This window comes from Arachis ipaensis, chromosome B4, assembly GCF_059453495.1.
Source record: "Arachis ipaensis isolate K30076 ecotype BB chromosome B4, ASM5945349v1, whole genome shotgun sequence".
Classification (NCBI taxonomy): domain Eukaryota; kingdom Viridiplantae; phylum Streptophyta; class Magnoliopsida; order Fabales; family Fabaceae; genus Arachis; species Arachis ipaensis.
In genome coordinates, this window is record NC_142439.1 from 116492 (window position 1) to 139316 (window position 22825).

Here is a 22825-nt window from a genome sequence, read left to right on the forward strand (position 1 = left end):
TATGAAATTACAGTGAATAATAGAATAATTTATTTTTTAATTTATTGTAAAAGAAATAAAAGTACAATAATCGTAGAATTTTATCTAATTTAAATTAGTTAAATGTTAATTCACTCCTTCATTAAATAAATATTGAATATTTGAATTTTATCATATATATAATATTATATTGACTAATAATAACTTTTTAAATAAAATTTATATTTATGATAAATTAATTTTAAATATGTATGATTTTGAAGTATATATATCGTGGGAAATAAAAAAATAATCTTGCAGTTTTAGTTTGCTGTTTGCTCGGATAGTATACATATTTCACTCAACGAGTGTTTGCTACAATACTCGTATAAATAAAATAAGGAAAAGGATAGGGTACCAATATATTATCTGTCAACTTCTGCCAACTTTTATTTATAATTGTGTTTTATGGAAGTGTGTTTGTGGATGTGTCTAATAATTAATATATTTTAAATATATATATATAAAGAGACACATCCAGAAAATATATCTATAAAGACACTTCTATTAAACACAATTATAAAAAAGATATTTTTATTAGATACATCCACGAACACACTTCCATAAAACATAATTATAAATAAGAGTTGGCAGAAGTTGGTAGATATGATGTTGGTAACGTAGCGGAACCGATAAAATAATAATTATATTAAATATATACTAAAATTAATTATTATAATCAGTTATTAATAAAATATATATATTAAAATATAAATATATATTAAAAATAAAGTAAATAATATATATTTATACATAAATATATTAATAATTAATTTTAGTATATAAATAATATTTTATATAAAAATAATACATGAAAGATTTATGAATTTGACATAAATAAAATTAAGTTAATATATAATTACTCGAAAATGAAATAGTACACGTAACGTAACTATGATTTCACATGAGTTGTCAAATGGGATAAGGGTTGTGGTGCTATCTGCCTCCTTTTTAGGGACGGATATAGTGTCGTGACGTGCTTCATTCAGAAAGTTGCATGCCGTGTTGTTATAAGTTATACACACGCACATGTGATGGAGACCGTGCACTGCTGCAATCTTTCTTCGTTTTCATCTCGAAATTATGTTAATTATCCAACTAAAAATTGAGTAACAATCAACGATTACACCCTTTTGTAACCCTCCTCCCTCTTCCCCTTTTCTCTCTTTCTACATATTTGACACGATAATTAATAGAAAAGAATGTGACTATTAGTTGTTACGTACCTTGTGAGGTTTAAAAATGTTATTTATACATAAAAATTTATTTATATATAAATATATAGAGTTTAATTGATTTTTAATATATTTATATTTTAATAATATTTTATACTAATAATTAATTTTAATGACTAATTTTAATATACACATAACATAGTCGTTTTAATTTATATAATCAATATTTTCCAATTCCTTATTTTTAGTGTTTAATATTTTCTTGGTTAATGAAAAAATCTATTATATTATTAAAATTTGATTTTGTCAATTAATAGTATAATTGATGTGATATTATTAAGATGTTTTTTTTATTTATTTTATTTAATTAATTTAAATACTTTCTTTCTTTCTTTATTTATTTATTTAAATTAAAATAAATATTAAATTATTTAGTATTTTATTTGACTACATTAATTATATTAATTATTTTATTTGACTGAAATAAATGAATGAATTTTGTTTTAATATATATTTTTTATCTTATGTATTTTTTATTAATAATTTTTAAAAGCATTATAATTAATTATTTATTTGATTCGATCAAGATAAATATCAAATTAATAATATTTTGTTTAACTACATAAACTATTAACTATAACTAATTAATTACATGAATTATTTGATTTGATTAGAATAAATGAATTGATTTTATTTTAATCTATATTTAATTTTTTAATATATTTTAATTAATAATTTTTAAAAGTATTATTTACATAAATATTTATAAGATATTATTTACTTAACTTACGTTATTAAATCAATATGAAGACATCCAAAGGAATTTAAAGTTATGGGTCATTTAATGTGAATTTGATCTCTATTAATTTTATTTTATATATAATAATTTTTAATTACATACTATAATATATCAGGAATACGAGTTAGTTGAGTTAGGTTAGACTTAAATTTATACCTGACTTTATTCGCAATTCAATCTGTTCTACTCTCATCCTTATTTCAAAACCTTTTAAATCCTCTCCCTCTCCTCCCCCCAAAAAAAAGACTCCAGCCCACACACACCCCCCCCCCCCAAAAAAAAAGAAAAAGACTCCAGCCCACACACACAAAACAACTTCCACCTCTTCTGGGTTAGGATGGCTTATTAGGCCCATGTTTCCCCAGCCTGCATCTACTACAAGGGGTACATCGCATATCCAAAAAAAAAAAACAGGGGGCTAAAATGCTAAATCTTAAAACACCCGTATCCAATTCAGTCATTTACAAATTTATACTTTTTTATTGACAATGGAATATATTAAATAATATATTTAGACAACAAAATTATTAATCATGAAGAAAGCAGAAAAGGGAGAAAGGAAAAAAAAACCCTGCGAAACAGGGGCATATCTGTCTCTTAAGATAATTTATTATTATTTTTTTTATTATTGATAACATGTATGTGTGTTTGTGTGTACATATTAGAAAATATTCACAAAATCGTCTTTGAAAATACTCCAATTTCTATTTTCATTTTCAAAATATAAATTTAATTAAAATTATCCTTAAAAAATGTAAAATAAATCACGTTAGTCCCTTCATTTATTCTGTCACTAACAATGTTAATTTTGTTGACGTGGTACGTTAGTTTTTTTTTGTCTTTTTGGTCATGGGCTGTGAAGTCCAAAAAACAGAAACAGAACCCTAACTACCTAGAACCCGACCCATTCGTATCCGCCCTAAAAATCCTTCTTCAACCTGTTTGAGTAACTTCGAGCCTCCATTCCCGTCTCGCTGCAACACAACCCCCGCAATGGTGGTTCTTCAAGCATTCCTTCAGAATTCTCAGTTGACAAGTCATAACATCTTTGAACTGTTTCCCAATACATTTGATAGCAAGTATTATGCTTGATAACTGATCGTTTGCTCCAATTCCCTCTTAACGGAAGATTCAGGTGAAGAATTTTCGAAAAATCTTTTCCATCAACTAACTTTCATCCTTATAACTCAACCATGAACTGTAAATAATGTTTTTGTTGTTATGCGTAGGAAATTGCTACAATAGAATCCTTTTTTTTTTTCCGTTGACTGTAAGTGCAAGCGATTGAAATATTGGGCCAAACTTTTTGGTGGGTAGCATTTTGGTCTATGGAGAATTTGAGGAAAATATAATTCTCTGGACGGTGGCACTGATTTGGACATTTTCAAAAAGTGATAGGGTCACTTTCATTAAAGATTAGGCATAACTTCATGGCTTTAATGTTTATTAAGTTTTTTACTTTAAAATTAAATATTAATTATTTATTTTTTGACAATTAGACACTAAAATTTTAAGTATTAATGTATCATAATAAATACCTAAATTCATAATATCACTGAATTAAGAGGATAAATTATTTAATCGTACATCTAGTTCTTGTGGAAAAGAACCTATATTTTACAGTGTGTCATCATTATATGCATAAAATCTTTTTGTAACTATCATAGTTGTTGCAAACATAACCCCTCTCCCATACATTTTTTTTTTTGGTAGAGTAAGAGATTCAGAATTTTGTAACATCATAGATAGATAGCATTTTGAGTGACACAGTATGGTTCAACCCTAACTCTCCTCCTCCATACTAGTTGCATTTTCAACGATCATAAACCAAACTGCATAGTTGGGTAAACTTAGAATAGCGGCTCTGCTTGTATGTTAGAATTATTTTCAGACGAGACACTTTAGTCTCCAACTAAAATTAATTATGTAGTTGGTCTCTAACAATAAATTTCGTCAGTCTCTTAGGTTATCTTTGCCCATTTTGTTCTATCAACTCCTAATGAAACTATCCTATGTGTCGCCTTAACTTTTTCTGTCAGATATTAAATGCCACGTGGACAAAAGGGACAAAATGGTCCATGCCCCCTTTGGGCAGAAACGATACTGTTCTCCCTCAATTTCCATTATATCTCGCATACCCTAACATTCATACTCTCCTTCTTCATCTTCACACTCTTCTTCTCCATCTTCTCTTTCCTCCTCTTCATCTCTAGGATCAAGCCATGGTATAACTGACACCTACCTCAATATGTCATGGACCACACACTTCTCAAACCTCTGGGACTGGTACACCCACCTCCTCTGCATTTCACCCACCGAAACCATTCACCTTTACGTCCTCGATAACACCATCACCTCCAATCCCAACAACGTCCACCACATCCTCAGGACCAAGTTACACAACTACCCCAAGGACACACTCTTCTCCACTCTCCTCGACGACCTTCTCGGCAACGTAATCTTCAACTCCGACGGCCATTCATAACGCTTCCATTGTAAGATGGCCAACCTCGAGCTCAGGAGCATCACCATTTGCTTCTATTCCCTCGATATCGTCAATCAAGATATCCAAATTAGGTTAATTCCTCTCCTCCAATTGATTTCTGGAAGGTAAGATAGATTGTTGGACATTCAAGACATCTAGAGAAGATTCTCCTTCGATGTCTTATACAAATTCTCATTTGGAATAGACTTCGAGTGCCTCATTCCTTCTCTCTGGGAGTCCAAGATGTCAGCAGAGCGAGCAATGTTGTCGTCACCGCTCATATGGAAGCTGAAGGAATTACTGGACATTGCTTTAAAGAAGAAGCTGGAGGAAGTGATAAGAGTGGTGGACAATGTGGTCATGGAGATGATAAGACAGAGGAGGAGGGGGATGGCGACACCAACGACGAGTCTCAACAAATCGGGCTTGCTATCTAGATCCATGGGATCTATCGAAGACGACAAGTACCTGAGAGACATGGTCATCAGTTTTCTGAGTATAAATTGAGTTGAGAACAAGTTGATAATTTTTCTTCTTGTGAGCATTAAAGTTGCAGAGTATGCATTTTGCAGCTTGAAGTTACAATGTTAGACTGTTAGGGTTATACGAGACATGATGAAAATTGGGAGAGAACGGCATTGTTTCTGTACAGTGGGGGGCAGAGACCATTTTGTCCTTTTTGTCCATGTGTCATTTAACGTCTGATGAAGAAAGTTAAGGCGATACATAGGACAGTTTCGTTAGAAGTTGACAGAGTAAAGTGGACCAATGACCCAAGTGAACAAAGTTAATTATTAATGATTAAAGTGTCTTATCCAAAATTTTTTGAGGACCAAAATACATAAATACTCTTATTACTAATTATACTAAACATAAATTATACAAATTATATTATAAATGTACATAATTATTTGTTCTAAATTAAAGAATTAAATTATTATATCATTAATTAATAATTTTATTCTAATATTAAATATTATAATTAAATGCATAGACTCTAATGATTGAGGGGTAAATATGTATGCATATTAATCTATTAAACAGAATTTTTAAATTTAATTTTGAGAACAAAACAATATTTTAAAATTTCACTATTGGAAAATAAGAGATCACGGACAGATTTTTAAGACAGAATTTTGCTATAAAAAATACTAATGAATTTTTGACAGATTTTCTGTCGATAAAAATTTAAAATATTTTTCCAAAAATTTACAAACAGATTCTAAGATCCTCCGATAATTCTGTCAATAAATTTAAAATTTGAATTTGATACTATTACCGATGAAAATTAGGGCTAACTTATTATTTCAACAAAGACAACCTCCATTTATTTGCACAAAATACAAACACTCAAAACACTTCATCCTCTATTATCGATGCACACTCTTTCTCTCTTGATTCAAATTGAAAAAGTGATTTCTCCGTCGCACAAATTTTCTCTGTTGTCGCTCTTGTCGTATCTGCTCCTTTCACTGGTATTGTTGCACAAGCTTTCTTTGCAATTGCTCTTGTCGCGTCTGCTCTCTCTCTCCACCGATGCACTCGTTGCATGAGCTCCCTCTGTTGCCGCTAATTACTAACAAAAAGTCAGCTAAAAAATTTGATACTAGTTACTATAAAAAAAATCTGTCAAAAAATCTTACGTTTTTAGCAAAATAAATGAGGTTATTATGGAAAGAAAATTTGTTGGTGGCAGAAAAATCTGTTGGCAAATTATTAACGGAAAAAATTTGTCAATAAATTATTTTCGACAATGATTTTATTGATATACAAAATCTGTTGGTAATTCTATCGATTATTGAAAATTCGTTTGCAATAAAAACCAAATCTCTTTATAAAATATAAGGTTTTTTAATAATGTTCTTCTTTGTTAAAAATTCCGTAATTAATTTGGTTTAGATAGTTACTTTCAAATTTTATTTTTTGATGTATTGGATATAATATTTTATGTTTTTGTTATATCATTAATTAATATTTCTTTTCCTAACTTTGAAAATATTATACTTAAACGCGGAATGGGTATATTAATATATGATTATATAAAAAAATTATTTATATATTATTAAAACTAGAATACGTGTATTAATACTTTAAATTAATTAATATTAGAAACATATATGATTACTATATTATTAAGAGAAAGATAATATTTTATTTCATTGTTGTGTTGTTCATCTTCTCCCATTTTATCTTTTTATTACTGTACTGCTACTTGCTATTGTTATTAGCCCTCACCACCAAAAAAAAAAATATTGTGGCATAATTTTAATTTTACATTTTCATAAACTATTGGAGCAAATTATAAAAATTGAGTAAATAATGAATATCAATCACACAAATAAAATATTTTAAGTTGGTCTTCTAAGCTCTTTAATGTATTTTTTTTCATCATATACAAATCCATAATGAAAAGCACGAAAGAAACAGTTTTGCTGTCTATGAAACAAACACTTTACACTATAAAATAATAGGAGTTGGAAAGAAGTTTGATGTATGATTTTTTGTTCAAATAATAATTTTTCGTTATATTATCTGTATCTATTACATATAATGAGGCCCTAGATGGATTTGATATACAGATTTTTCTTTTCTAAAAGCCTTTGTTATATATAATTTTAAAAATGAAAAAATATTTTTCTTTTGGCTTATGTCAACTAGCTAAATGAAAAAACTTAGTTAAGAGTCTAAAACACTTACCATATTAAGTAATCATACATTTTTACATATATTTAATAAATAAAAAAAGTAGATAATAAATTGGTTAGTGCCTATTAATATACTAATAACTATATGAAATTAAATCCTAATAGTTTGAATCAAATTAAATTATATTGAAAATTAAAATAAACCGATACAGTTTTTCAAATCGTAACAATTTTATTTATTATCTTGTCTTTTAAATCCATCTAAACCATTATAATAGACATAATTTTTATATTATAATTAGCTTTTTTTTTCTTACTTAACGCATTGTGTTTTGTGTGCGTTCTTTTTAAAGATGTCTTTATATTCAATGCATACTTTAATTAGTGGCATGAATTTAATCCGAATATTCGTGATATTTATCTGAATTCGAACCGAAAATTACAGATACAGAAAATTTGAACTGCAAAGCTATTAGATCCAATTTGCACACTTATATGATCAGATTACAGATTTTATATAGGTATCTGTATATTTGCATATCCACAAAAATAAATAAATAAGTAAATATTCTTCTTATATTTTATTTTAATAAATAATTATCATATATGTCGTATTATTTTAATTTTATTATTTTAAAAAAATATATTTAATATTATTTTAAAAGTAAACATATTTAATAGAGTAAAAAAAAGAATTTAATTAATACTTTTTTAATAAAAATAATTTTTTAAAAATATTTTGTATTTTGCAAATATATCCGATATTCGATCCGATGATTTTTAGTATGAATCGAATCAAAATTTTGGTTATATTCGATCTGATCCAATTCGCGTTCACTCCTACTTTTAATATAAATAATTTTTAAATTAGCGTGCGCTTTTTTGAAGAGGCTTTTGTATTCAATGCATCCTTTAATATAAGCAATTTTAAAAAAGTGTTATATAATAATAATAATAATAATAATAATAATAATAATAATAATAATAATAATAATAATAATAATAATGAGTGTCACCTTAATAAAATAATGATATATTAATAAAACTTTTTTTAAAAGGTTAAATTTTAAGAATAGTGGTATATTGTTAACAAATTCTATGAGTTTGTTTGAGACTTTGAATGTTATTAAGTTGTTAGAATTTTTTTAAAGAAAATTATAATTTATATTTATTTAAAAATAATTTTATTGAAACAAATAGTTTTAATATAATAAATAAACAAAAAGTATGTTTATATTATTATATATACTTAACTATAATTGTTAAATAAAAATATAATATTGTATAAATATTCAAATATAAAATTATTTTTATTTTTTAAATATATTTTATAAAAAATATTATTAAAAAAATTTATTTTTGTAAAATTCGCAGATAGGGATGAAAGTGGGTCAGACTACTTGACATGAACTCGTGATTCGGCTCGTTTTAAGTTCGGCTCAATTTGATTCGTTTTATTAAATAGGTCAATTTTGAGTTTTTTGAAAAGTTTATTAGTTAAAAAGGTTAGGTCATGTGTTTTAAAGAAAAGCGTACGAAATTTATTAGGCCGACTCATCAAAATATAATTTTTGTAAAAATAAATTATTCTTAATTTAGACTTTTAACTATTCACTTATATTAAAAACAAAACAAAGAATAAATCAATAGTCAAGACTAGTTAAGATTGTAATTTTTTATTTAAAAAAAATTTATAAATTGTAAATATAATTATAATATGTGACTAACGATTAATATATGAATAAATTATGTTTTATAAATTATAAATTTTAAATTTTAAAATGTATTTAATGTCAATTTAGATTTTTTTTTTTTTTATGTATTGTTTTAAACTCTAATTCACGAAATAATTTTTTTAAATAGACTCGTGATTTTGTCTAACTTTAAATAGGTCAAACTTAAATCTAAATTAAAAAATTTATAAAAAATAATAAATCTAAACTTGAGGTATCTATTTATCATATAGGTCAAATTCGTCCAAAACCAAAATTCCACTCGGCTGGCCCATTTTCACCCCTTACTCGCAGACTCCGCATATACCGCATATATAATATAATGGAGCCAGCCTCAGCCACAAGCCCTCAACTCATAATACAAATGCATATGCCGGATCCACGAATAGAACTTCCATGTCTCAATTCCGCGTTTTTTCTTCCTTTATTTCCATTCTCATATGTCATATCCTTTCCTCTTTTTTCTCCCCTTTTATGATATATATTAGTGTATGGTATATAAATGCAGAGATCCTAATTCCTAAAGCCAAAAGATAAAAAAACGGCAAGATGAGATGAGCAAGCTGGAAACGCGTTTCTGTTTTTGTAGCATATGCACTTATCTAAAGTAGGTCGCTTTTGCCTTTATTACTTTTGAGAAAGACATATTCGGGACCTTTTAATTAATTTTCCTTTGGTTTGGTTGCGGTGATGATGTGTCCATATTTTATTGTATAATCATAGAGTAAAAGATTGAAATTTATAACCTTAATGCATACGTTAAGCATATGCTAGTATTGTTGAAAAAGGTTTACAAGCATTTGAGTTTGAAATTTCAATCATATATTTTCTTCTTTTTTTTAAATTTCGGGTGATCACTACCTTTTTATTTGTGTTTGCAAACTTACAGATACAGTCGTTATATTAGTCTAAACAATCCTATTTAGATATATGATGTTGATGGTTTGATTTTTTTTTCCTGACATGTTTCACTATTTTATTTTTTAGGTGAAGTTTTTTCGGTGAATTAAAAAGAGTGGCGAATTAACTATTACAGTGTTTGGCCATATCCAAAATTTTTCCAACACGAGAATTTTTGTTCGTGAAAAATAATTGAGAGGATTAATTGATGGATTTTTTTAATAAATAAAATAAATGTAATAATTATCAAAATACATAATTTAAAAAATAATTACTGTTTTGAATTCTTCTGTCATATCTCGTTTACACTGTAAATTACATCTCGTTTACAGTGTAAATGAAATACAGTGTTTATCTCGTTTATACTGTAAACGAGATAAAGTATGTCCGCGCCTATAAATATAAGTCGTTTACAGCATTGTTCTGGACCCTATTTTGACTTAGTCAACCTCTTTCTTCCATCTTTTAACCCTTTTCTATCCTATTTTAGACTGATACAGTGATGGCACGCCAGTCGGTAAACGACGGAGACATTAACAGACTGAACGAGACGTCGCATTACGTCGGGGCAGCCGATTTCGAAGTTCGTTGCGTTCTGTCTGTTTAATCTAAGTATGTGACTATTGTTAGAGTAGTCTTGTAGTGACAAGTACGTGATTAAATGGTTTAGGAATTAAGTCATAACATCTTTGCACAAACAAATAAAGTTTTAATTGGGATTTGCTTACTGACATATGTAATTTAGAGACATATGTAGGTTAAAAACATGGAAGTATGTGGTTAAATAGAAGTTGCTGCAGTTTAGATAGAACTATTCGCTTAACGTCTACTATGCCATGTATCATGTTAAGCTGATCTAATTACTAAACCAAAAAAAAAAGTAAGAATTTTGAGAAACAAAAAGTTATAATTATTCCTTAATAAGGCTGAATTTGTTTTATAATTCTTCAGAGGCCTCAACCTCCCTCACTTCTGTATCACCGAACTTGTTCAATATCAAACTCTTTAAATTCGACAATGTATTCACACGTTGAGCGCGAAACAATATCGGATTCTCACACTCAAATGCTATCCCGTTGTCTCCATTTCTCATACAACAGTTGGGATAAATAAGCACAACTATGTATGAACTATTACTGGCCATTAATGCTTTGTTTTCGTGAGAAAAACCAGACAGAAAAAGGATGAAAAATGTTTGTGGAGAATACCAATGGTTACACATCCTTTTATAGCTACTGCCACTTTGTCTTCTATCTATCTCATTTACATTGTAAACGAGATATACCCGTTGAAATTGACCAGTCTTATCTCGTTTACAATATAAACGAGATACACGCAATATCAACTCGTTTACACTGTAAACGAGATAAGAAAAATGTATTTATTTCGGTAAATATTTTTTAAATTATTTATTTTGATAATTATTACATTTATTTAATTTATAAAAATAAAAAATCCATTAATTGATAAGTCTAATTATTTTTTAACTCTACAAAATTAACACTTAGTAAAAAATTTATCTAATTTATTAATGTGTATTTCTTTCTTTTTAATATTAATTTTTTATTCCTATTTCGTCCATAACTAATCAATTACAATAATATTAAATCATCAACTTTAGAAAAACTTGTGTTTAGTAAAACTTTAATTTAGAAAAACTTATTTTTAGATAAAATTGTTTTAGTGACACGTTAAAGTGGACATGACAAAAATTTTATTTTATTTTTTGAAAAAAATATTAGTTTATTAGATATGTGATTTTTCTTTTATTATTTTGTTATCATTGATTTGGCTTTTTGGTTATTTAGTATAGATTATTATTTTATCCTTCTCTTATACATCCCGGATGAATTAAAATTTTAAACCTAATTATATAATAGTCTTTGTTATATATCTAAATATTTTTATCAATTAAGTCTAACAAAATTGATATAATTTTAACAAAAATTACTTACATTTCATGTGCATAAATCACATGCTTTTTTTTTTTGTGTTCCTTTTTTCATTGGTGTATTTTCTCTTCATCGTCGTTCTTTTATTAGTGTTATTTTGTTGAGTTTTTTTTTTCCTCCTCCTCTTTCTAGTTGTTACAACATTTTTTTTAATTTTTTCTTCTCTTTTTAATTGATTTTTTTTTTGTTTTTGTCTTGTTAAGAGAATGAAACAAAAAAAATTATAAATAAGTAAAACAAAAAGAAAAAGATGATAAGAGAGGAGAATGAGAAGTTTTAAATTGTGCAGAATTTATTCAAAAAAATAATACTAAAACTTTTTAACAGTGACATAAAAAAATTTATTTTGACAGATTTTTTTTAATTTTGATATTAAATTTTTTTAACAATGGCACAAGTTTTTGTTAAGAAGGTGAAATAAGAAAAATTATGAAAATATAAAATAAGATGATGATGAAGAGAAGGCGGAAGAAGGGGGAGTTTTAGATTTGCATACTTTATTAGAAATAATACCGAAACTTTTTAACTGTGACATAAATCTTGTTAAGATAAAGGGTGAAATAAGAAGAATTATGAGAATGTGAAACAGAAAGAAAAAGATGATAACGAAGAAGAAGAGGGAGAGAAAATAGAGTTTTAAATTTGTAGAAATTATTATAAAAATAGCACCGAAATTTTTTACCGTGACATATAAAGTTTTTTTTTAATTTTGACATTGAAATTTTTTAATTTTATTACAAAAATTTTTCAACCAATTTTTTATCATTTAATTAATTGAGTGATTGAAGTCATATGTAAGATTTTTAGCAATTTATATGTTATTTGTAACAAATTTTTTGTATTTTTTTGTTTTAAAATATATTTAAATGTATTTTGTTGGTTGAGTGAATTAAAATTTTGGATATATAATTTTTAAAATTTTTTTTGTGTCATTTATTAAAAATTTTGATATCTTTTTTAACAGATTTTTCGTGTTATTAACTTTAAATTTGTGTATCACTTTTGTTATCATCCAATTGATTGTGAGATATTAAATTAAGAAGAATAAGATATGATGATGATGATGATGATGATGATGATGATGATGATATGATGATGATGATGATGACAAATAAACGATAACAATGAAGAAGAAAGAAGTGGGAAAAAAAATCAAACCAGAAAAGAAGATAATGAAAAAGAAGAGGAAGAAATAAGAAGAGAAAAAGGAGAAGAAAGAGGAGAGAATGAGAACGAGAACGAGAACAAAATGTAAACGCACGTGAAGTGGGAAAAAAAAATCGAACCAAAAACGAAGATAACGAAAAAGAAGAAGAAGAAATAAGAGGAGATAAAGGAGAAGAAGAATGAGAACGAAAACGAAAACGTAAACGCACGTGTATAAATTTGATGATGATAATAATAAAGAAAATAGAGAGGAAAGAGAAGGAGAAAAAAAAAGAAGAAAAATGAGAATGAAATAACATAAATGCGTGTATATAAATTTGATTTGGTTATACCTGATTATTTAAAAAAAATTGATTGTTGAATATTATTGTTATATACAAATAATGAATTGAATCATACTATCTTTTTTGTAATATTTTATTATAATACATAATTTAACAATATTATAATTGACTAGATTTGGACAAAATAGAAATAAAAAGTTAATAATAAAAAAGAAAAAACACATTGAAAAATTAGGTGTAATTTTGACAAATGTTAATTTTATAGAATTAGAAGGATAATTAAACTTTTTAATTAGTTATTTCATTTTTTTTATTGAACAATGTTATATGATCAATAAAATTTATTATTTTTTATTAATATTTGACTAATGCTTTATAGTCTATACTAATATCAATACTAAATTTTAAACTCCAAACTAAAAATTATAAATTCTAATAGTATAAAAATAAAATATTAACTAATATATATTAATAAAAGTATTGATTCCTAATATTTATATTTTCAAAATTTACTATTATAACTCACTTAATAAATCATGATTAACAAATTAAACAATCTCAAACTACTATCACATTCACATTGCTATAATAATCACCATAAAACAGAATGCACCTCCTTTAATTAGTCCAAGTGAGATATTAAAACATTATCAATAATCAGTTTGCTTCGTTCTTTATATTTTATTTCTATTTCTCCATTATCATATAAATTGTACGAGAAATGTCGTGCCAAGAATGTTAAGGAGACAAAAAAAAAACAGTTAGAATTTGTCTTATTTAATATTTATTAATTATCGCAAAATTAATGAATACTAAATAAGATAAGTTATAGCTGTTTGGTTACCAAACATTTCTGAAGAAATAAATATATATATTTGGATTTATTCTTGATGTATCGAGGATGTAAAAATATAGAAAGTTGATTTTTAATTAACTAATTTTTTATTGTAGAATTTTTAAGGTACATTTTTTCGGAGCATTTTGGATTTTGGATTAGAATTTAAAATTTAAAATGTAACATCTAAGATTTAAGAATTAAAATTTAAACAAAAAATTAAATTTAAAAAAACTGATTAATATCAACTAAAAAAAAGTTGAATTTCTAGTAAAATACTTTTCTTGTTGTCTCAATTATCTTATTATCCAATAACAATTATTTAGCTATGAAATAATATTTTATCGATTGAGATTTTGTCTATTTAAAAATTTTGCAGCAGTAAGATTTGAATAAAAGATTTGACAAATGGGAAAAAATTTGGCTACCACTACACCAATAGTTACTTCTTGTTTTAAATTACATTTTTTAAGTGTATTACATAACTATATATTATATTTTTTATTCTGAAATATCTTTTTATTTTTTCTTTTATTTTGCACAAATTTATAAATATAAACTATATGTTTTTTTATGTATAAAATTTTTATAAATATAAATGTAAATTATTATTAGACAAATTTTGTGTCTAACAAAAATATAAAATTAGCATGTTGATATTGCACTAGTGTATGAGACTTGCCCTGTATCTCAAATGAGAATTGATCTATATATATATCAGGGTTGATTATTAGATGCAATTAATTTCACTAAATCACTTTGTACTTTTGCTAAAAATCGATCGTGTTGTATGATGTATCTGTCGTTTTATGAGCTCTAAGTCCTTTAACTAGAGTTGTAGCCTAGTAGGTAAATTTAATTAGCTGGCTATTCTTTAATTATTTTTTAATCAATTCTGTACAAATGTATAAGTCATGGACTGAAGGTATTATACCAACAAAATTTAATTGTTCTCTCCAAAAGGCATATCACGGAAACTTAGTCTAACATGACTGCATGGTTAAACATCAATTCTGTCTTCTTCGGACGGCAGGTTTATTTCTTTCCTAGAATGTGACACATTATAATTAAGTTTTGGAAAGTATAGATAAGTAATAAAAATAATAAATAATGTGAATAATAGATATATTAAATATTTAATTTATTAAGTTTTGAAAAAATATAAATAGACAATGAAAATAATAAATAATGTGAATAATAGATATATTTGATATTCAATTTACTAGATGCGTAGATCATTATCTTAATATTAAGATTTAGGTGAATAATTTAGGAGTGTCGTAAATTTTTATTTTATTGGACCAATTTTAAAATTCATTATTCATATTATTCATAAAAGTTATTGTCTACTTAGCAAAATCGTTAAGTTTTATATATTAGTATAATGTAATGTTTAATGTAAAGATCTATAAGGAAGAAAAAAGAGTGCCGCTTACTCCTTAGACTATAAATTGTTAATTATTGCAATGCTACTTGTAATACTTTGAATGACAAAATGAAAACTCGTTTCATTGCAGCCCCAGGTTATAATTCATCCTTAGTGAGTGTAAGTAAGCTCACTGGAGAGATTTAATTTATGATTGTATATACCGACATAAACTTGTACAATATATTTAGGTACATTGTACACTCAAATGGTTTTTACTAATTTTATTTAGGATAAATCCCACCAATTTTCCAGCGAAGTGTTGAACTTTTGTTTATTATTTAAAATAGTATAATTAAGTATTCTTTAAATATTGTCTTTTATTCATTTTTTAGAAGATAAAAAAATAAAAAAATAAGTAATTTTTTAATTTTTTAAATAACTGGTATATAAAAGTAGATATTTAAATTAATTAAATAATAATAAATTTTTTAAAAAATGAACTAAAGACTAAAAGTTAAAAAAAATTAGTATTTCCGTATTTAAAAAGGTTTTCTATCCTTAAAGCAAGTGAGTCAAAGAGACATGGAAAATGAACGTGGAAAATTACAAATTCACGCCATGCTCCTTTGTCGAACACAGTGGCATGAGAAGTCTTGAGACGCTCACATAAAAATCAACTTATTTACTTTTCTTCCCCTTTAATTTGTTATTATTCATCATATATATCAATATATGGTAACAAAGTGGAATTTTCTCTGATATTGAGTGAACGAAAGCTGAGACAAAAATAAAAAAGAAAGAGCGGTGCATGTTCATCTCGTGTGCATATTGATTTGATTTGGTAGAAGCTGTAGTAGTCATCGATAATACAAGACGCCTCCTCTGGATTTGATTTAGTACACTTTTTTAGTTTTTTTAAAGGTAAATTCTATGGTACCTATTGGTGTCGAATTTGTCGAACTTATCTTGTATGGTAAATTTTAAATATTAAAAAATTATTTGCTTATATATTTTTTAATTTAAATATTAGTTTTTATCTTCTTTTAGTAAGTTAAGCAAATATAAATACTAGATAGGCACCATAAAATGTACCTTTTTTAAAAGCCTGACCAGCATAATTACCGTCGACACTTGAAATATAGTCACTTCATGATTCCTTTACTTTTGTTTTGTACCTTTTTGTCTCTGATATAATTTTTTTTTTTGACTATAGTAATTCTAAATTCGATAGGTTAAGGACTAATTCGTTGCGGATAAGAACTTCATTTAAGAGTTTGACGCTGATTAATAAGTTGTTGCATGCACAAAACAGATTCAAATTCCAGACATTTATTTAAACGGACGAGCTAATTAACCACTCAATCAACCCAAATTGATTTCTCCGATATAATTATTAATTATCTATTGAAATTACCGGTTAATTAAATTCTTTCAAAAAAATATAAATTTAATTATTCTGCTGGTGGTATGATTTTATTAAATTTATAATTAAATTTTTATATATATTTTTAATTAAAATTTTATATTATTTTTAATTTATATTTAATTTTTTATGTTAAAAATATTAAAATTAATAAAATATTTTTTTTAAAAAATTATGCAATTAAGAATCTAATTATATTTTTAATTATAGGTATTTTTAATTTGTAAATAAATATTTTATTAATTTTAATATTTTTATATTGATAAGAATTTAATTATAAAATTAAAAATAATATAAAAATTCAATTAAAAAAAAGTATAAATACCTAATTATAAATTAGGTGAAACTCAGGTAATTAAAGCAAAAATATACTCACTAATTATTTATTCATTATTTTTGAAGAAAAATGTCTTCAAGTTATTCAACCACTTAACTAAATTCTCTTAAAAAATATATTTATTCGAGTTATGCTAGGTAACTAATAACTTTTTTGAACAACATGAACAATCACTAATCAAATCAAAACACACTACACCTCTGAATTAACCACCTAAATCTTAATATTAGAATAACCATCCGCACACCTAATGAAATAAATATCTGATATATCCATTGTTCACATTGTTTAGTATTTTCATTGTCTACCTGTACTTTTCTTATTCACTAATTATCTATTCAAATTAGCCAAATACTTAAATCCTTTAAAAAAATATATTTCACTAATTATTTATTTATTCTGAAAATAAAATTGGTGTCATGTATCATTCCTCCTCTTATAAGTTATAACTTATTTAAACACTAATTGGCCCAACATTCAGCATCTCTTCCGCATTTCTTTCCCTCTCTCCCTTATAAATACTCGCCATCTCTCTTCTCTCACTACATATCTTACTTCAATCAATTCCCCCTTGCGACAGAGCCACTAATAATAATACTGTAACAAAAGCACATAGAGGCAAATATGGTTCTTTCTTCAACAAGAAAAGAGAAAAAGCCACCAATCATGGCACTCACCTTCTTGTTGATGCTTCTCCATGGACACTTCACTACTATGGCCTCTGCTTCTCGCACTCGTTTGGGAGGCTCAGCGTGCCTCAAGGTTTCACCTTCTGAGTTCGTCGGTGCTGTTAGGGAAGTTATTGGCCTCTTGGGAGATGTTGCTTCCATCTTGTCCAGGTTTAGCGGTGGCTTTGGAAATTTCCGTCTCGCCAACGCCATTCTTGACTGTCTTGATTTGTTGGACATGTCCTCCGACGAGCTTAACTGGTCTGTCTCCGCTACTCAAAACCCCAAAGGTACCATTAACCGGTCATTTCTTGTGGACCACAACATCTTTATTTCACAAAAGATCAAAATTATGGTGGTATATCTGATAACATTGATAAAACAGTGGTTTAAAGATATTGCATATGTGACTTTCAAATCTCTGTTTTGTGTTGTGTTCCCGTTAACCAAATTCACACAAGCCTCATTAGTATTCTGTTAGTTTTTCCTCTGTTCCATGAATATTGAAAATAGGGGGAGTTTATATTGTCAACTTGATGGATTTTAATTTTAAAATCCTTCATCTCTTAAGTCTTAACACTAGCTATTAAAAAAAATGGCCATTAAAATTTCAAGTCATAATATCTTAACATTTTGACCATATAGTTTTTATCCAAACTCTACTATCAAAGATTGAATAATACAACTCATGATTAATAACTAACTGGCCCAGCCCAGTGTGTCCCCACTCTTATTCTCTTCCCTTCCCTCCTCATTCGAGACAATGAAAAACACATATTCTAAATACAGGGTCTTATACCACTAGTACTAGCCAACCAATTTTATTAGATCCTTTAAATTACTTCCAGCTGTAGTTTTATTCTTTGTAAGATAAGATGTGTACATTTTTTCACTCATGATGATAATGTTAGATCATGATATGATGGTACATAACGATACTAATGACTAACCTATTTGAAATGTGACATTACTATCATTAATGTTGTAGGAAAAAACAACAGTACAGGAAACTTAGGATCCGATTTGAAGACATGGCTAAGTGCTGCCCTGGCAAATCCAGAGACATGCCTCGATGGATTCGAAGGCACAAGCAGTATCGTGAAAGGATTAGTCTCCAGCGGCCTTGGACAAGTGACATCGCTGGTGAAGAATCTCCTTGCAAAGGTTGATGTCCCCCACCATGATGTCTCCCACAGTGCCGGCGTGGACCAGTTTCCTTCGTGGGTGAAGCCGGGGGAGAGGAAGCTTCTGCAGGCAAATGGAGTGGCTGCGGATGTTGTGGTGGCTTTAGATGGAAGTGGAAAGTTCACAAGGGTGATGGATGCGATTATGGCTGCGCCGGATTATAGCATGAAGAGGTTTGTGATTTACGTGAAGAGAGGTGTTTATAATGAGAACGTGGAGATTAAGAAGAAGAAGTGGAATATCATGATGATCGGAGATGGTATCGGTGCCACTGTTATTACCGGCAACCGGAGTGTTGTTGACGGCTGGACAACTTTCCGATCGGCCACCTTTGGTAAGAATTTTACCGTTAATTTGGATAAACTATATTATATTTCTAATGGTAACGATAGGGAAAAAAAAAACAATTAAAACTTATACTTATTTAGTATTCATTAATTATCGCAATCACTCATTAATTGTCGCAACAATTAATGAATGCTAAGATAAGTTATAACTGTTTTTGGCTAATTGGTGAAAATTCAGGTGAAGTCGACTTCACGTGAAGTTGATACCTGAGAATACTTGAGAATCATTAGATGAAAATTTAGTCAAATCAGTCAAATTATCTAATGGTTCTCAGATATCAACAACTATTATCAGGTATCAACTTCACGTGAAGTCGGTCGACTTTACCTGAGTTTCCACCAATTTTTTTTGTCACCCTATTATTACCACTATACTATATTATTAAAATTTAAGCATCAATTATCGGATACATGATAATTGATATCCATATGTCTGCATCAAACAATTGATATTGCTGCAATGAAGATACACCTTCTAAACCTCCAATTTCTGTATAATGGTTGTCACGTGTAGCTGTAAGTGGAAGAGGATTCATAGCACGAGACATTACTTTTCAGAACACAGCAGGACCAGAGAAGCACCAGGCAGTGGCACTAAGATCCGATTCCGACCTCTCAGTCTTCTTCCGTTGCGGAATCTTGGGCTACCAAGACAGCCTCTACACTCACACAATGCGTCAATTCTTTAGAGAGTGCACAATCTCCGGCACAGTCGATTTCATCTTTGGCGATGCAACCGCAGTCTTCCAAAAATGCAATATACTTGTCAAGAAAGGGTTACAGAATCAAAAGAACACAATCACCGCACAAGGTAGAAAAGATCCTAATGAACCAACAGGATTCTCGTTACAATTCTGCAACGTAACTGCTGATTCTGACCTAGTTTCTTTTGTTAACACCACGGAATCTTTCTTGGGGAGGCCGTGGAAAACGTATTCAAGAACCATTTTTATGCAAAATTATATGAGCGAGATTATAAGGCCGCAAGGGTGGTTAGAGTGGAACGGTAACTTTGCGCTGGATACACTATATTATGCTGAGTATATGAATACTGGTGCCGGTGCTGGTGTAGCTAACAGAGTCAAATGGCCCGGATACCATGTTTTGAATAGCTCCAGTGAAGCTAGCAATTTTACTGTCTCACAGTTCATTCAAGGAAATTTATGGTTGCCTTCAACTGGTGTAGCATTCACAGCTGGATTAACGCTTTAAATTAAAAATTTACTTAATCAATATGGCAAATAATCTTGCCAATCTTGTATACTATATACTATATAAAGGAAAAATGTATTACCTTCAAGAAGAAAATGCTGAAGAATTGCAATGTTTTGTTCTTCACAGCTTCACTCTAATTCATTTGTACTTTGTTATTAAATTAAAGGTGTCTCTGTATTTTCAGTTTCACGGATGTGTTTTTCAATATACGGAAATCAAATCTATTAGTACTATCAATGTCAGTTTACAAATTATTTTTTTTCTATAGCATCACCATTATTATTATGGCTAGTTCATGCATTATATATTCAATAGCTTTTGCAGTTAGCACTTTGCAATAATGAGCTTCGACAGCATTCGCATCATTTTAGATAGATTTTCTATGTGAGATGAGTTTCTCTGGTGCCGTGGCAAAATCACTTAATGCGTAATAGTAGTTTTATACAATCAAATCATAAGTTTGGTGGTGCTAATCAAGTACCAACTAATGTGGTTGTGGTGCACCCTCTGGTTTCGGTTTCAGGCTTCCACCTAGCACCTAAATGGCCCCATAACTCGGGCTATTTTAAGGGTTCTATACTAATGAACACTGACTGATTCAAAATATTTTAAAAACAGAGATAAAAATATCTATATTAAAATAAATGTTATTGAGTATTATTAATTATATTAAAAATATAATAGAGATACAAAAATAAAAAAAAATTAATAAATATTTTTATTCTTAAAATATTATTCATTATATATAATTTATAAAAAAAATATTTTTTATTTTTAAAACTTAATTTAAAACATCTTAATTAAATTATAAATAACTTGTCATTCTAACTAATTTTATTTTTATTTATTTTTATACACATTTATTAATAAAATAAGTGAATTAGTTGGCGCGTTAGCGCCTACTGATATACTAATATTTATAATTTGAAATTAGAATTATATATAAATACAAAAAAAAAAACTAAACCTGTATATAAAAAATATGTTTATATAAAATAATAAAAAGGGATAAGTACTGTTTAATTTTAGACCCTAAGGTTTAGGGTCAAAATTATATTCGTCTCCAACGTTATTTTGGATTTAAAATCATTCCTAGTGTTTTATACTTTCATTTGGTATTAAAATCGTCCTTTGCAATAAAATTTTTAATTTCATTACAAAATTACCTCTAATAAAATATTATAAAATAAAAAAAGAGAAAGAACGTGAGGGGGGAGGGGGAGAAAGGAAGAGGAAAAAGGAAGAGGAGGAAGGGGGACGGCGTCCGCGAAACTTGGAGCCGCCGTCGATCGCTGTCGGGAATCAGAACAAGAGAGAGAGCTCGAGAGCGAGAGAGAGAGAGAGAGAGAGAGAGAGAGAGAACTCACGATCAGGAAGAGGAAGAGGGGTGCCTCGTCGCCGTCGCGCTCCGCTACTGTCGCCACTGCTACTAACCTCGCCGCTGCACCTCGCCAATTCTACTTCTACTTCTGATTCTGCTTTCGACTCTACTTCTGCATTTGATTTTGATTTTGATTTGTTATTTTCTAATTTTATTGTTGTTGTGCTTCTGATTCTGATCATGCTTTTGTGTTGATTTTGTTGTTAAATTTGATGTTGTTGTTTCTAAATTTGAATAATGTGTTATTGTTGGTGTTGAATATTATGTATTTGGTATGAGTAAGGGAGGTGGTAGTGGTGGTAAAGGTGGTGGTGGTGGTAGAGGGTATTTTTGTCCGTAAAAAGTCAAAATGACGATTTAGTACCAAATGAAACGCTGGGGATGATTTTAAATCCAAAATAACGTTGGAGACGAATTTGATTTTGACCTTAAATTTTAGGGACTAAAACAGTACTTATCCCTAATAAAAACTTAATTTATAATTATTTTATATCTTTCTTTTTAAAATAATAAAATTTTTTATATATTTTTTAATTTAATTTTGACACACTATTGAACTAAAATTTTGTTGTATTTATTTAATTATGTATTGTAATTAAAAAATAACTTTTTATATTCATCGTGTAAATAATTATTTAAAAGAATAAATATAATTAAATAACTGTAAAAAAATATACATATTTTAATATATCAAAATTAACTTTTATGCTTTTAAATAATTATTTTACTATTCATTATAATTTTCAAATATTAATTACCAACCATTCAAATAAAAAGTTTATTTGTTATAATATTTATAACATAAAATATATTTTAATTCAAAATAATTGTTACAAGCAAGATTATTTAAAAAATAAAACTAAAAAATATTATATAATTTTAAAATAAATAATATTAATTAATAAAT

At 27.6% G+C, this 22825-nt stretch overlaps 1 protein-coding gene and 1 pseudogene across 1 annotated transcript; both read left to right on the forward strand.

Moving 5' to 3' along the window:
• The first annotated feature begins 4038 nt into the window (after positions 1 to 4038).
• Positions 4039 to 4984, forward strand: LOC148566421 (cytochrome P450 94C1 pseudogene; annotated as a pseudogene).
• A 12624-nt stretch (positions 4985 to 17608) lies between these two features.
• On the forward strand, positions 17609 to 20724 carry PME44 (pectin methylesterase 44). The gene is made up of 3 exons (XM_016341689.3): positions 17609 to 18080; positions 18779 to 19309; positions 19837 to 20724. Exons 1-3 carry the CDS (start codon positions 17747 to 17749, stop codon positions 20532 to 20534), a joined length of 1563 nt encoding a protein of 520 aa, XP_016197175.1. The 5' UTR covers positions 17609 to 17746; the 3' UTR covers positions 20535 to 20724.
• Positions 20725 to 22825: the final 2101 nt, after the last annotated feature.